Source organism: Astatotilapia calliptera, chromosome 2 (genome assembly GCF_900246225.1).
Source record: "Astatotilapia calliptera chromosome 2, fAstCal1.2, whole genome shotgun sequence".
NCBI classification, from domain to species: domain Eukaryota; kingdom Metazoa; phylum Chordata; class Actinopteri; order Cichliformes; family Cichlidae; genus Astatotilapia; species Astatotilapia calliptera.
The window spans coordinates 10,410,516-10,426,936 of record NC_039303.1 but is presented as its reverse complement, the minus strand read 5'-3'; the positions used below and the strand labels follow the sequence as shown (position 1 = coordinate 10,426,936).

The window sequence follows — 16,421 nt, the reverse complement described above, 5'->3', positions numbered from 1 at the left end:
GATTTGAAGCTTCAGCTTCATGAATCCGGATGTTGAGTTTAATCAAAAACAGCTGCAACAAAAAGTGAGGAAACGGCCTGTTTTATTCCTTAATACCAACATTAAAGTGTTTTATGCATTTTATTTATGCTCGATGCATGAAATCCACCGGAATAAAAAACACTGTGATAGAAATATTAGCGGCCTGCAGTGTGTGATGAATGTGGAGCGCTCACGTTGGAGAAGAAAACAGGAAAATGTCTGAGCGCGTGTTAACCACAGGCCTTATTTCAGGCGAATCAAACTTGTAGAAACGGTGAGTGCAAAATGCAAACTCATTCAGAAAGTTTATTTATTCAGATCAGAACAGGCTCTTTTTTCCCTCTCGCTGCCTCAGCCCGGCCACAGCGCACACACCGGGACAACTTGGTGAATGTTTGGATTTACTAAGTGTCTGAACCAACTTTGGCATCATTAGCGTAAAACAAACATCCCCAGTAGCTGCACGCAGACTTCATCCCACAGCTGCTTTTCCTCACAATATTCCTCGAGACTCCGATAAACACTCGGAGCTCCTGCACGGATCGGATCTGTGCTCCGAGCGCTTTAGTTTTCTGACATCAGATGAAGTTTCAGCAAAATCTTCTGCTGGCCCGGACCTGTCCGAGAGCTCTCTGCAAACCACACACACACAAACACACCTCTGCTGTGTTTCATGTCTGTTGGGAATTTCCTCTCCTTGACACCCACATGTAATTACAAGGAAGTGGAGTTGCGTCACAAACAGGAAAGGTGCCGAGTTTCAGCTCGCAGATGAAAGCTCTGCATCCAGAGGTGTAATATCTGCGTTCGCGCCCACTCTGGCCCAGAAATACTGACATATTTAACCCTTTGTTGTTCACTCGTGGTCGCACAGCGGTGCTGCACAGACTACAGGCTGCCTCAGCGGGTGAAACTCATCAGGTACAGAGAGACCGAAACAAAAACACATTCGGTTGTTGGATTTAAATTACTGTCGTCATTTTGCACTCGGAGTCACCACTTTGAATTTTCCACAGCCTGATGGTTCATGACATTTCATATTTGTGGTGATGTAGATTAATCCCGAGCTTCACTTTCATCGGTTATCAGACGTTATACGTCTGCTCACTTGACTTTTCTGCTTCTTTATGAGGGCTGAGAGTCTTTCATATTTATTGAGGACAAACCTCCAAAGCTGAAAGCTAAAGCTGGTGTGGAAGTGTTTGAACATTCCCCACAGAGCAGCTTGGTTTGGTCTCTGTGGATAGGTTCCCTCTTCATAACGATTCTCTCATCCCAACCAGTCGCAGCAGATGGCCCCGTCCCTCCCTGAGCCTGGTTCTGCGGGAGGTTTCTTCCTGTTAAAAGGGAGTTTTTCCTTCCCACTGCCGCCAAAGTGCTTGCTCATAGGGGGTCATATGATTGTTGGGTTTTTCTCTGTATGTATTATTGTAGGGTCTACCTTACAATATAAAGCCCCTTGAGGCAACTGTTGTGATTTGGCGCTGTATAAATAAAATCAAATTGAACTGAGTGGGTGAGTTGGGGCGTGGCTACGTTGATTGACAGAAGCCAGATGGATAGATACTGAGGAAACTTCTGTTACGGCAGCAGGATGATGAATAAAAATGGTGCCATCCACAGTAAACAGGCGCATAGTGAGGGCCTTTTACTGCCAGAGATGCAGAACATTTACACTTGTGATGGCTCCACCCCTATATTTATTTGGAATTTCTATTTATAAAAGACTCGACTAGAGGAGATGAGGTTTCAGGTGAGTACATAATAAATAATTATCTCTTCCCCCGGCATTCACAAGCTTAAATCTCGACCTTCACAAGAGACAGAGGTTAAACTAAATCAAACCAACTCCTCCTAATACGCCTGCTCCAATGAGTGAAATCAAGCGCTCCCAATGACATTTAATATGTAAAATAACCAAGCCCTTTGTCTCAGTGTGGTCCAATATGGGGTCACCAGGAAGTGTAGGTCCTGTGTTTAATATTTGGTCCTCCAAAGGGGACTGGACCCAGCCCTGCAACAACCCGGGAGGCAGCTGAAACTGGCTAACTGGTTGTATCAGCTGACCTTTCAAAATAAGAGAGAGCAAATTGTCCATCATTAGATGTTTAAATGTAAAAATCAGTGCTTAGATAAACATGAGTGCTCAGGTTTCATTATGGGAATTGGCATTGCACATCCTGCCCTCCTCTCTGCAGTTTAGCTTCATCGGGAGCAGTGAAGGCTGATCACTGAGCGCTTCTCTGCAAACTCCACTTGGCTGCTTCACCGTACTGGGAACGTCAGAGACCTCAGGTACTTAGTGTGAGCGTGTTTGAACCAGGAAACCATCAGACAGCAATGCTCGCTGTGTTTCTAGGAACTGGGTTTGTCTGCCAGAGCGCTTCGAGTGGCCCACAGCACCGGGAAGAGGAAGTGGGCTAGTGTTTATTTACTGCTGCAACGTTCCTGCAGGCAAATGTCTGCAGCAACATCATTTGTACATGCACACGTGTGTGCACGGTAGAAACGGGAACAGATTTCCTTTCCGCAAACTCAGTTTACCTCAGAGTGCAATTAGATAGAGAGATAACTTTTAATTTTGGGTGTGGAGAAACCTCAACGACAAAGTGAAGGAAATCATAACGAGAGAAAAAGCTACAAGTTGAAGTTTTACTTCCTCTGAAGGAATCTTACAGATTGTTTGGTTTTGGTTTGGCAGATTAAGAAATGCACTCTCGGTTTTTGTAGTTCTGGAACAGGAACAGTTATCTGGATTCAGGCTTGAATGTCTTAAATGTGACTTTGAAAAGGATCCTGACCTGATCACAGATAAAGTTTTTTTTATCAGAGATAAAATGTTTCGTAGCTCATTCAAAGTTTAGCTGCTTTCACACTGTACGAAATCTCCACTGATGTGTGCGCTGTGCTCAGACTGAACGAGCTTTCAGCCACGCCTCTAATGACTCGGCAGTATTCTCAGGTATCGATCAGCTCCAGCTGGCAGTGCGATGCCTTCACATGTGTCTATAGGTTTCTATAAGTTACTATGTTGCTGTTGAATTGGGTGCAGCAGCTCTTTGGAACAGAAGGATGCACACTCGTTAAAAGTGTGCAGGGTTTTTTTTTTTAAATTTCACTGGAAATATGGTTATTGCAGGTTTCCTTGAAAAGCTGTGAAATAATTGGAAGGCTGTGCCCCCCCCGTACAGTTGGGACTGACTCACTTTTGCAGTCTGAATTGGACTTTAGAAGAAATGCAGGTTTTACTTCAGGGAAAACTTCAGTTATATTTCTCTAACCTCGTCTCTTCGGTATAAATATAGATATAAATGAGGCATTAATGAGCACCTGTGTGTTTCACAGCTGAAACTCATAAGCTTCAGACTCGTTTTTATTTTACAGAATCTGTTTAATGTAATCACCTGATAGAGATCAGCGCGCTTTCATGTTTCTGTCTGATGTTCGGACAGGGGATGAAAACACGTCTTTGCGAGATCCGTTAAAAAGGAGGTGAGGCGGCATGAAACTGCGTCCGCTGAAGTTTGGCTGGTATCGTGAGTCATCCGTACCAGGAGAAAGTTTTTTCTGAACCGCAGCAGAGAAGCGCCGAGGGCAGAAAAATCCAAAGTGCCCTGAATCTGTCACCGTGAGTCATCTCTGGATCTCCGAATGACTTCTCTAAAACCACATCCATCCAGTCTGACCTCTCCCTCATTTGACAGACTCTAACAATCCACACCGAGCGTCCTTCAGCACAGCCACTGTTTAAGGTTCAGCAGAAGCACATTTCCTCTCAGACTCAGTGTGTTGGCGATAAGCTGGTCTCCTGATTTGAAGACCAAAACATGGCAAAGATTATTTTCATGCATCAGCGACAGATGACAGATGAAGTTCCCTCTGTGATCCAGAACTTTGCAGGATTCAGAAAAACTCTTAAACTTGATCTGATCGGCATTATTTCTCCATTTCACAGCCAGGAGCCACATTCAGATGTGATTTATAAGAATATTAGAATATCAGAGCTGGAAGGCGAGTCTGGGATTGAATTGTAGGTTCATCAGCTGATCCCACGTGCCGATATAAGCCTGGAAAGTTTACCCATAATGCACTTTTTGAAGTTTTCTCCAGTGGATTATGGAGATCAGATCATCCAGGGTCCCATCAGTGGTGTCTGCTGCTCTGCCTCACAGACATTAAACTGATGCTCACAGCAGGTTATAGTGAGCCTGGTTTAGTCTTAACACTGTGAGTCTTGGAGTAAAGTTGCAGATATTTATGGTGGTTATCTGTGCGTGTGTTTCAGATCTGTAACTACCAGGGTCAGGCCCGGGTGGTGGTCCAGCTGGTGACGGCGCTGACCCCCGTCCCTCACCTGCACGCTCACAGTCTGGTGGGAAAACAGTGCGATAAAGGAATCTGCATTGCTGACCTGCAGTCCAAAGACTCCACCATCAGGTCTGCATCTCTCTCACACACACACGCAGTGAAGCCTGTAAAACGATCGTATGTGACGCTCAGTTTATTTCTCATAGCTTCCCGAACCTGGGGATCCTCCACGTGACGAAGAAGAACGTGGCAAAGACTCTGGAGGAGCGGATGATCGAGGCCTTCAAGCTGGGATACAACTGCGGGGTCTCCATCCACCCCGACATCGACAGTGTTCAGGGGGAGGTCAGAGTCCCTCGAGAAATCACAGGTGAGTGAGACACATAACAAAGTTTAAATTCGGGATGTTTTATCTGTTTCATCGTTGACTCTCGCCCTCCTCTCTCTGTCTTCAGAGCACCACCTCAGTGTGATCAGAAATGCTGCCTCTTCTCAGGCCAAAGAGATGGACCTCAGCGTGGTTCGGCTCATGTTCACGGCGTTCCTCCCCGACAGCGACGGCGGCTTCTCCAGGCGGCTCGAGCCCGTGGTGTCCGAGCCGATCTACGACAGCAGTGAGTCCAGGCATTTCTAATCTTCTCCCTCCAGCAGGAAGGTTTGCAGGTCCGTCCACGATGCGTTTAGGGCTCGGAGGAAAGTGTAACTTTGACTGTTTTTATCTCGTGAGATCTGCTTTGAACCACATGAAAGATGTTTCGTTTTCGCTTCAGTCCCATTTTGTGCTTGCTTGCGGTGTCGCTCTCAGTCTCATTTTTTCCACCTGCAGCTCGAACTAAAACCTGAGCAAACTTTACAGATGTGCGAGATAAGATTCTGGTTGCTGCACTTTGTCCCTGAGGTAGTGACAGTCTGTGTAATGCTACAACGGGGATTTATTGAAGAGCGACTCACAGAGAAACGGTTTGTGTGGCGGGACTTTTTACACGTGTACTTAAAGATGAGGAGATGAAGATTATTAAGGTTTGCAGAGGCAGTTTGCTGCCATTTCCTGTACTTCTCTTTAGTGTTGGATCTGTTTCACATTACTGAAATGTCCGACTGAATGACCGATGATTATTGCGAGTCTGACAGACCTGAAACAACCTGGATGTAATGCAGTTGGTTGCCCACAGAATTCTTTCCCTTGACTTTAATAAATGCCTGCAGCCTCACCAGGCATGCAATAAAAAAAGAGTGAGGTTTGGTCATAATGCTCCAAGTTCTGCAAATCCTGCAGGTCAGCTGTTCCACATCTCGGCTGTACAAACATCAGACTTACCTGCTAAGTTATTGCTAATGCTAATGCTAATAAGGTTGTGTTGATTATTGAAATGATAAAGCTGCTCATAAATTAGTGCTCTTTGGGGCACAGGTGTAGACCACCTGGTTGAGTCCTTGTCCATAAAAGCCAAAACTAAAAAAAATGAATCCATTATTTGGAGCTTGTCCTCAAAACGTTCCCGTTTCCTTTCATCAGCTCTAATCTTGTCATTGTAACCTGACCGTGTGTTTGTCAAAGTGAACAACCCTTCAACCGGTCGGAGCACACACCTGCAGGTGTCACCGACAAATTGAATTAAAGCCCACAGAGAAACGTGTTAGATGTGCAGACCGAGCTGCACACGGACTCGACGCCTACTTCAGTTTGCTCCGATCAGTTTTAAGAAAAATGAAAACGGGTTTTAAAGTGAAGCTTTGAGTCTTGGTCTGCGCTGAGAGATGATCATGTGTGAAGTTTTGTGTTGGACCGTAGATTCGATGGATCATTGGTTCCTACATACTGAACCTCAGCTCCAGGCCCCATGTTTCGGTCTGAAGTGTTGAAAGTATATGAAGTTTGTCATTTATATGTGTTGGATTTGTGGTTTGAAAATGTTAAATGTAGAGAAACAGCTGAATAAAGCGACTGGTCGGAATCGGAGGATCGCTCTGGACTGAAGATCGGCGCTTGCGTCTCGTCAGGCCGCTCGGTTTCGTTTCCCTCTTCCTGCTGAAGCTGCTTCGCTCTCTGTGCTGCACTTCCTCTCAGAGGACTGAACTCGACTCCGAGTTCATCGTTTCAGCCCCGCTCTGCACTTTCATTTTACCGGCAGGAAACATTTCACACACTTTTCTCTTCTCGATTCGCCAGTTTTCACTCTTTTACTTTTGGTTTTTGGACTTATCATTTTTTTAATTGCTAGACTTTCCTTTACCAGTTGCAGTAGACCCGCAGCGTTCAGGGTTCAGGCCAGCTTCAGTGTAATAGTAGTGAGCAGGAGTGGATCACCTGTTACAGCTACAGCGTGCCAGCGTTTGCTGTGCATCTGCAAGCTGCTTTGAAACCCACCTCCACCTCAGCTCCTTTTCATCCAGTTTCCACTTCCTGCTTTCTGTATGAATCCTGCTGTCCTCTCCTCTCACAAACCTGTCCACAGTCATGGACGTACCTAAACTACCAGGCCCCGTCCTGGCCGTGATTGCAAACTTCACAACTTCCTGTTGACTTTGTCTAGGGGAAGCGGCGCGTCTGTGATCTATTTTAGCATCTGTGGACACGTGCTCAGTGCCTCTATTTGATCTTACAGTGTGCTGTGGTTTGAAGACCTCAGCCTGTCCAGCACAGACAGGAACCCGTTCACAGCCCCTGTAACTTTGTGTTACAATTACACTTAAAACCCCCTCATGGTGTCTTTTCTGGCCCTGATCTCGAACACAAACCTTTGAGTGATGTAAAAGTGTGGTTACTTTACCTTAGAGTGATGGTGCAAAAAAAAACCCCTCCCCTTTGAAGATGCGTAGCTCTTGAGGAAGCCTCGGGTAGGTAGATCTCTGACAGCAACTGTTTCTCTTTTCGCCCTCAGAGGCTCCGAACGCCTCCAACCTGAAGATCGTGAGGATGGATCGGACCGCCGGCTGCGTGACCGGAGGAGAGGAGGTCTACCTGCTCTGCGACAAAGTCCAGAAAGGTGAGCTTTCCGAGCAGAGCTGTTTTCTGTTTGACATATATAAGGTCAGGTGCGGGACGCTCATATTAAACATGGACGCAATTTAAAATAATGAGGTCAGAAGAAGCACAAAGGGGGAGGAGCTAAAACACGGCATGCAGAGCTGCTCCAGTAAACAGCTGGAAATGAGCACGGCTGTTTGGAAGGCTGGTTCTGGTTTTTAAAGCACCTCGGAGCAAACATGCATGCAGGTTATTTTAAGGGCTGCTAAAAAGTCTCTCAAGTAGTGATTTTTTTCTTTTTCACTTTATTTGATGATGTTTCCGTGCAGTTGAGTGTAAGTGAGGTGAATCTGAGCAGTTTTTCCTGGTTGGAGCTGTGTCAGTGCTGTTGGAGGAAGTCCTGCTTCAGGGAATTCCCCTCCAACGTACAAATCCCACAGGAGGAAGAGTTGGATTCGGGCTGCCGCCTGCTCCGCTTCCAAGGTTTCTCTGAGAGAACCGATGTGCTCTGAGATCACGGTGGTCTGGCCTCCAGCAGCGGGGCAATGTTATTAATTATCAGTAGCCTGGTCCGGATCTCGTTATGTTGATGATTCTCCATGACGTACACTGCACAAAAGGTGAAAACCAGGATTACCCCTGAGGTTATCACAGGCCTCTGATTTAGCACGATCAAGATCTGAGAGCTGATTTTAAGCCACGTGAACAAAGGTTGATCTTTATGCAGTGCATCTGAGCTAGAGATGCTCCCAAGGCCTGAAAGCGAACTATGAAACCATGGTGACCTGATGTTTGCGTTTGCAGATGACATCCAGGTTCGGTTCTATGAGGAGGATGACTCGGGTCTCACCTGGGAGGCTCTGGGAGACTTCTCCCCCACAGACGTCCACAGACAGGTGAGCATTCCTGCATTCGGAGCTGCTACTTTGACCTGCAGGTGTTGGGAGTGTCATTAACCGTGCCCGTTACTGCGCCGACAGTTCGCCATTGTATTTAAGACGCCGAAGTATCGAGACCAGAACCTGCAGAAACCGACGTCTGTGTTCGTCCAGCTGAAGAGGAAGTCCGACAACGAGACCAGCGAGCCTAAACCCTTCACCTACCACCCCCAGATCTTAGGTAGGTCACATGACCCCGGTCTTCCTCTGGAGTTGGCCAGAAATGAATCAACTCAGGTAATGCGTTACCTGCAGGTTCCTAATACTCCTCTCAGGCCTTTATCTCTTCTTCTTCCCCCACAGCCTGATTTTACTTTCACTTTCAACAAAAAGAAAATTAATAAAACTCCAAATTATTTAAAAAAAAACACTGGAACGAGCCCAAGCAAATCAGCTGGAAACATTAATAAATAGCAGTGGAAAATTTCAATATTTATATTAATGTTTTTAGTATCTGTGTCCCAACACTGCCCCCTGCTGTTTGATCATCATGATTGATTTATTAATGATTTTAAATGTGGGATGCCACAGAGGTTAGCATGGCATGAACACGTGTGTGTTTTTAGACAAAGAGGAGGTGCAGAGGAAGAGGCAGAAGACTTTACCCAACTTCCAGGACTTCAGTGGTCATGGAGGAGGAGGTCTATACAGAGGAGGAGGAGGTCCGGCTGCTGGAGGAGGACCTGGATCCACAGGTAGAGTCTGTGTTCTGGTCTGCTCTGCGGTTTAACACATACCTGAGGGTGACGTTATGTGATGTCATCATTAATCTCTGTGTTTGGGTGGATTTCCCTCAGGATACACAGGATACCAGGGCTTCACTACCTACAACTATGGAGGAGGAGGTGGAGGAGGAGGAGGTTTCTCCACAGGGTACTCAGCGGGTCTGGGAGGAGGTGGAGGAGGGATAAAACACGGTGAGGAGCTACGATGAAGTTGTAGAGCCATTCAAAGTAATTTAGGAGCTGGAAGAGGTTGAAATAATCTATGATAATCTATAATACAAATAAAGTAACAGATTTAGGAGCGTGACCTTTTAACCTTTAACCTAGTTAGGAGGAAGAAATAAATCATGACTCAGTAATCTCGGATAAAAGCCAAGAAAAGTTTTGGAAGTCATTAATATTATTATTGATATTATGTGAAATTTAGGTGACGTCTAAGACAATCTAGTTATAAACCAGATTATAAAATCTCCATTTATGAGAAAATTCCATCTCTGAGATTATAAATCTGTAAATTTATGTGGAAAAGCTTGAAAATCATCTGAGAAAACACAACAAACGCCGTTTGTTTAAAGCCTCTCAGAGCGGCGCCGCAGACAACGACGGTGACGACAACGACCCGGACGACGACTCGCCATCAGGAGCCGTGCTGCGAGCTCTAGCCCGGCCCGAACCCGTGGAGGTCAGCGAGAGGAGCGAGGAGGGAGGGGTCAGTGTGGAGCCTGAAGCAGAGAGAGGTAAGTTATTCTAAATTTGGCGGAAGAGTTTGTTTTTCCCGCCTCGGTGTTAGACCTGACGCTGCTGCTTTCTGGTGACACCGGGGATTATTTCCTGCGTGGCGCTCCCGGGTCCACTCAAAGATGCTCAGATCACACTGACGGCATCAGAAAGCTCAGGATAAATTCAGTTTTTACGAAGCGTTCAGGCGTTCCACACATCCGATCAAGTCTTTCTTTCTCTTTCAGAGTTCGACGCCAAGGAGCAGCTGGATCAGGTGATCAGCAGACTGCTGGAGGCCATCTTTCAGTACTCGGTTACGGCTGACTCGGCGTACCTGCTGGCTCCACAGCGCTCCCTGATGGCCGCGCAGGATGTAAACGGAGACACGTCAGTAAACGCATCGTGATGATCAGATGTGCGCACATTAAAAGGTTTTATTCGGCCGTGTAGTGACGCCTCCTTTTTCTCTTCTCAGCGGGCTCCATTTGGCTGTTCTCCACAACCAGCAGGAGGCGCTGAAGAGTCTGACGCAGGTGGTGTCTGCCCTGCCCGGAGAGGAGGTGCTCAACATGAGGAACCGCCTGTACCAGGTATGGAGCTCGTCGTCTCCAGCCTTACAGAGCCGAAAGCTTCAGGTCACGGAGCTAAAGCACCCTCCCTCTGTTCCCCAGACTCCTTTGCACCTGGCCGTTATCACGCAGCAGAAGGAGGCAGTGGAAGCGCTGCTGCTGGCTGGCGCCGACCCGACGCTGACGGATCGTCACGGCAACACAGTGCTGCACCTGGCAGCTCAGCATGAGGGAGAAGGAATGATCCAGTTTTTACTGCAACACAGAGAGCTGAGAGAGCTGCTGGACCAAACCAACACAGCAGGTACACACACACACACACACACACACACACAGAAAAACACATTTTTTCTTGTATTATAGGTGAAATGAGTCTTGGTGAGTTTTCAGGTTTAACAGACAAAGACACGGGCACGTCACAGAGAGCCTGATCAACTGTACACTTCCTATTATCCTTGAAAACTTCCCAGAGTTACTGAATGGAAATATCCTGAATAGCTTCACAGTCGAGTCCATTAATCATAAACGTCACCAAATGTGCGGCTCCAGCAGGGTTTTGTCTTTGTGGAGTTCGTGTTGTTTGATGAAGGTCGGTGTCATCGATCTGCGAGTTAGCACGACTACTTGAATCTGTAAAATCAGAAAGTCGAGGTAACAGCGACTGTTTTTGTAAGATTCCTGTTTTTGTCAAAGAGACAGTGCGGGGGTGTCGTTTTATGCAATGCTGTGTCAGACGTTATCGTTACTGTCATCTCATTTGAAAACCTACCGGTAAACATGTTTGCAGGTCTGTGTGCGATCCACCTGGCGGTTCTGGCCAACCAGCTGTTTTCTCTCAGGGAGCTGCTGGAGGGCGGGGCCAACGCAGAGGTCCAGGAACGCAGCTGTGGCCGAACGGCCCTCCATCTCGCCACAGAGACTGACAACGTATCGCTGGCGGGCTGCCTGCTGCTGGAGGTACGCCTGGGTTATTGGGCAGACTGGGAGCTAACAACCAATCAGAGCAGAGACCTTTGCTGAGGCTTTGCTGGCTCAGCATCAGAGCTGCAGCAAATCATTATCTCGTTAATAAAGTGGTTACACATTCATATAGATGCACAACTGTGAGAAAGAATTTTCATACAGGTGATGCACAGGTGAAACTAAACGTTTAATGTCGTCAGCATACAAAAGCATCAAAACTTTCATCTGTAAAGATTTAAAATTCTATTATAATTATGAAGTTTATTAGTTCAGCAGTGTGACGGTGCTTCAGAATAACACAATAAAAAAGTCACACAGGCGGTAGAAAGAAACCCATAAATTCCGATCAATTACAAATCACTGATCGCAGAGACATGCAGGACTCGAGTGCAACATAAATTATGACATACAGTCAGTCTAAAATATGGGATGGTTCGGTAGTTACACATAAATTACATGAAATGTTCTGGAAGATAGAGCACTGAGCATCGTCAGCATGCACGAGCGCTCAAAACTCTCAGTATAACTTAACCTACACAATAAACACACCCACACAATTTAAAAAAAGATAAAATACAAACGAGATCCTAATGTGTCTTTAAAAGTGACTTTAAAAGATACTGACAAAGAAATCTGGAGTTCTTCAGCCAGGAACCACAACCTCCCCTAACAGCAATGATTAGGAGTGGTAACTGTTGATTGGACAGTCCACTAAAGCTAAAGTTATTACATATTTTTCTGATATCTAAAGCTGTCCGTTTAGCTTCATAGGCTTACGTGGGTCCAGCTGACTGGGGAGTGTAGCCTCGTCTCCAACTCCTCAGAGTGGACAGCAAGGCCTTCCTAAGTCAGCCAGGAGATACAGTCTCTCCAGAGTGTCTCAGTTGGACATGCCTTTAACACCTGAACTGATCAGGTGGTCAAACAGTCCTAAATAAGTTTTTTAATGTTATTAAGAAGAAGATGCTGATGTTCTCTCTCTCCTTGATTTGACTTTAACTGATGAAGGATCAGATGACCGATGGAGTGTATGACGACCAGTGGTGGGCGTCTCAGTGCTGAGGAATCTTTGTGTGATGTAACTTCACCTTTGAGTTGCCTTTGCATGAAGTGCTGTTTGTGTGTTTCTGCCATCAGGGAAACGCCAAGGTGGACTGCTGCACTTTTAATGGCTCCACCCCCCTCCACATCGCTGCGGGTCGAGGCTCTGTCAAGCTCACGGCTCTCCTCATGGCTGCAGGTAGATTTTTATTAAAGCTCAGAGTTCTTTTGTTCACCAGGAGCTCATTTACTAGCATCCACCTGAGGCCCCATCGTTTCTTACGGCTTCCTTTCTGAAGAGGACGAAGCCTGTGAGACGTCCTGATCTCGTGTTTAATAAGTTCGTATTTGGGTCTTTTCAGGTGCAGACCCACAGAAGGAGAACTTTGAGCCACTGTTCTTCAGGGAGGAGGATGAGGAGGAGAGCTGTGAAAAGGAGAGCGAGGAGGAGGAAGATGAAGGTTACATCCCAGGGACAACTCCCTTCAACATGGCTGCCACCCCTCAGGTACACGTAGCTTCTGAGCCTCTGGTGGACCTCACGACACGAAGCAGGTTAATGAACCCGCAGGTGTGTGTTTGCAGGTTTGGGATCTTCTGAACGGCAAAGAATACAAACCAAAAACACCTCAAACGGCCTTCGTCCCTCCTCAAGGTGAGCTCCTCCCCACACGTGGACACTTTATTACCCTGTGATTGACCACCGTGTTAGACGTGGTTCATTGTTTCATAACCACGAAATACAAAATCATGACATCGGCGCATCGGTTTGCTGATGACATGTTTGCGTGTGTAGGCGACCTGGCGAGCCTGGACACAGAGGTGAAGCAGGCGCTGTGTGGCACTCTGGAGAGTGAAGGATGCTGGGAGAATCTGGCTCACAGTCTGGGTCTCGGGATCCTTAACACGGCCTTCAGGCTGAGCCCCTCCCCCGCTAAAACCCTGCTGGACAGCTACGAGGTAACGCACACACACAAAACACGATCTCACACACTCCGACACACACTCCAGCATCTGAATGTTCTCAGAAACCTGGGAAACGCCCCCTCGAGGATTTTGTGGATAAACTGCTTCCCGTCTCTCCTGCAGGTTTCCGGTGGAACGATCAGGGAGCTGCTGGCTGCTCTGAGGTCAGTCGGCGAGTGCAGAGCACTGAGCGTCCTGGAGGAGGCGCTGCACGAGAGCGAGGAAGCGCCGGCCACCAGCGCAATGAGTGGTGAGCATGCGCACATAACGTGCACGTAACACCGACTGCCAAGTTGTGAGCGATTTCAAACTCACTTTTTAAAAAAGGTCTCATCTCTTAAGTCCTCCCTTCCCCCTGCTTTATATCCTCTCCCCATTCCTGAGTGCATTTCAACTTTCCACCAGTTTGAGCCTGTGTCACTTTTGACTCTTAAGCGGCTAGTTGCTCAAATGAATAACACCAATACTGTGCTTGACATTCTTCCATCTCGTTTAGCTAAGGACTGTTTTGATGTAATCGGACCTAGTATCCTATTTCTTATGAACTTTTCCTTGCTCTCAGGCTGTGTTCCTTTGTCCTTTAAGCATGCTGTAGTCCACCCGATTCTTAAAAAAAGAAATTCTGACTGTTATGACCTTTCAAACTATAGACCGATCTCTAAGCTTTCGTTCTTGTCCAAGATCCTGGAGAGACTAGTTCTCTCCCAACTCCAGGCGTACTTGGACACGAACAATATTGCTGAGAAATTTCAATCTGCCTTTAAGCCATTGCATAGCACTGAAACAGCGTTGGTTAGAGTTCTTAATGATATTCTTGTAATCACTGATACTGGACGCTCTATGGTCCTAGTTTTACTGGACCTCTCTTCGGCCTTTGATATGGTAGACCATAACATTTTATTACTAAGACTTGAGCACACTGTGGGTATTAGAGGCACTGCCCTCGACTGGTTTAAATCATACCTCGCTGATAGATCCTTATCAGTTCACTTAGGCACCTTCTCCTCTTCCTCCGCTCCGGTCTGTTGTGGTGTGCCTCAAGGATCAGTTTTAGGCCCTATTCTCTTCTCATTGTATTTGCTCCCTCTAGGCACAATCTTTGAAAAATACAATATCGCCTTCCACTGTTATGCCGATGACATACAGATCTATTTTGAACTTACTGACGACCTTGCTGTGTCCCTGCACTACTTTCAAGAATGCATGCGGGAGGTCAAAGAATGGTTCCTGAGTAATTCCCTCGTTTTAAATGATAAGAAGACTGAGATTGTGGTGTTCAACAGTAAAATCCCTCGTGCCCAACTCTGTGCTGCCCTGGGTTCCTTTGCTAGTTTTTCTTGTGACTATGTCAGTAACTTGGGTGTACTGCTGGATAGCTCGCTCAAACTCAATAAGCAAGTGTCTGCTGTAGTGAGATCTAGCTTCCACCAACTGCGCCTTATCTCTAAGGCTAGGCATTATGTTCCGCATGAGGACCTGGAGAAGCTTATTCACGCTTTTGTGACCTCCAGGTTGGATTATTGTAACTCCTTGTACTATGGTCTCCCCTCTTCTCTTCTTCTTAAACTGCAAACAGTCCAAAATGCAGCAGCCCGCCTTTTGACTGGTACCAGGAAATTTTGCCATATTACCCCTGTCCTAGCTAGCCTGCATTGGCTGCCCATAAAGTACCGTATTCAATTTAAAATATTACTCCTTACTTTCAAAACTATTAATAAATTAGCGCCAAGTTATCTTAGTGAACTTCTCAAACCACATACTCCTGCTAGAACACTCAGATCTGCCACTCAACTACTTCTGACCCAACCCAGATCTCGACTGAAGTCCCGGGGTGACCGTGCATTTGCTCTGGCTGCCCCGGTACTGTGGAATACCCTTCCTCTCGACCTCCGCGCATCTGACTCCATTGCACTGTTCAAATCACGATTAAAAACCCACTTATTCAATCTTGCCTTTCCCTCTAGTTAATATTTCTTTTATGATTTTATATCATGCACTTCTATGCTCATTTAAATTCTTGTTTGCTCTGTACCTGTTGCTTTCCTATGTATTAGTGACAGTTATCTGTTTGCATATTTAGTACTTGCTTTAGTCCTATTTCTATTATCCTCCTCCTATACTCTATTTTACTTGTTAAGCACCTTGGCATACCCTTGGTTTTTAAGTGTGCTTTATAAATAAAGTTTATTATTATTATTATAAGTCAAATGACCACGAGTCACTGAGCTGCGTTTGTGTTCGCAGGCGAGCTTCTGTGCGCTCGGGTTCAGGAACTGAAAGTGGACACTCGAATCGACAGCGGGGTCTGCGACAGTGGGGTGGAGCTTTCCACGGCGTAATGATCTGATCGGTCCACCTCCAGCTGAGTCCATCCATCCACCCGTCGTCCCTCGACTCGCTCTGGACCGAGTGCGACGCTCGTCCTCGTGATGGGTTCAGGGCTGAAAGTTTCTCTGAGCTTTTTAAACCAGTTTGTAGAAAAAAAAGGGTCAAAAGAAAACTTGATTGTAGCGCGTGAAAACAGTCAAACTCAACTTTTACTTTTTTTTTTTTTTTTTTGGCCACGACACTCCAGCAAAGACGGGGAGCAGCTTCTGTTCCCGAGGAGCCAATAAAGGAAAAACATACCAAAAATCCCCCCCGCCTTGGTAAGCTGACGTCTCCTCCTGAGGCGCGCTCTGTTTTCTGTGGATTCGATGGTAAAGTTGTGGATTTGGGGGGTTTTCTGTTCACTTCAACCGCTGAACGCTTCGCACAGTTTGTTCTTTCTGCAGCCGCCAGCAGAGAAAAGGTGCTACGAAACTGAAACGATTGTAAAGGATCAGATGTTCTGTAATCTGTTACTCGTCTGGTGTTAATCAGAGGGCAGAAACGCGCTGTGATGACACCTCAGATTAAAGAGAGGTTTACCACAATGGTGATGAAACTGGCCTCTCATGGGTTGATAACTTTAATCCACCTGCCACAGCCATTGTACGATGTGAGGATCTTAATCTTATTTTTCCTGTTGGTTTACAGCTACAGTTTACTCGCATAGGTGTTCCTAATAAAGTGGTCGCTTTGGGCAGCATGAGCAGACTCTTCACGGACAGATTATCACGCGTGTTTTATTCAGACACCCCCCCGACATCTGAAACTCTCCTCCTGGCGCTTTTTTTTAAAGTATTATTTACTCTCTAAAATTTCAATGACGATATGTTTT

General features: G+C 46.3%; 1 protein-coding gene across 3 annotated transcripts in view; it reads left to right on the top strand.

The window, feature by feature from the left end:
* Nucleotides 1–15,618, top strand: part of nfkb1 (nuclear factor of kappa light polypeptide gene enhancer in B-cells 1) — a 29,875-nt gene extending 14,257 nt beyond the window's left edge. For all 3 annotated transcript variants that reach the window (XM_026184523.1, XM_026184505.1, XM_026184514.1), the window contains exons 6-24: nt 4,307–4,458; nt 4,536–4,699; nt 4,785–4,943; nt 7,212–7,316; nt 8,102–8,193; nt 8,278–8,416; nt 8,802–8,930; nt 9,033–9,152; nt 9,536–9,697; nt 9,926–10,067; nt 10,156–10,270; nt 10,352–10,553; nt 11,037–11,206; nt 12,350–12,452; nt 12,616–12,761; nt 12,839–12,908; nt 13,050–13,213; nt 13,343–13,469; nt 15,464–15,618. In XM_026184523.1, the coding sequence (XP_026040308.1) occupies nt 4,307–4,458; nt 4,536–4,699; nt 4,785–4,943; nt 7,212–7,316; nt 8,102–8,193; nt 8,278–8,416; nt 8,802–8,930; nt 9,033–9,152; nt 9,536–9,697; nt 9,926–10,067; nt 10,156–10,270; nt 10,352–10,553; nt 11,037–11,206; nt 12,350–12,452; nt 12,616–12,761; nt 12,839–12,908; nt 13,050–13,213; nt 13,343–13,469; nt 15,464–15,558 (2,556 nt within the window). In that variant the 3' untranslated portion in view covers nt 15,559–15,618. The remainder of the gene's footprint in view (nt 1–4,306; nt 4,459–4,535; nt 4,700–4,784; nt 4,944–7,211; nt 7,317–8,101; nt 8,194–8,277; nt 8,417–8,801; nt 8,931–9,032; nt 9,153–9,535; nt 9,698–9,925; nt 10,068–10,155; nt 10,271–10,351; nt 10,554–11,036; nt 11,207–12,349; nt 12,453–12,615; nt 12,762–12,838; nt 12,909–13,049; nt 13,214–13,342; nt 13,470–15,463) is intronic.
* Nucleotides 15,619–16,421: the final 803 nt, after the last annotated feature.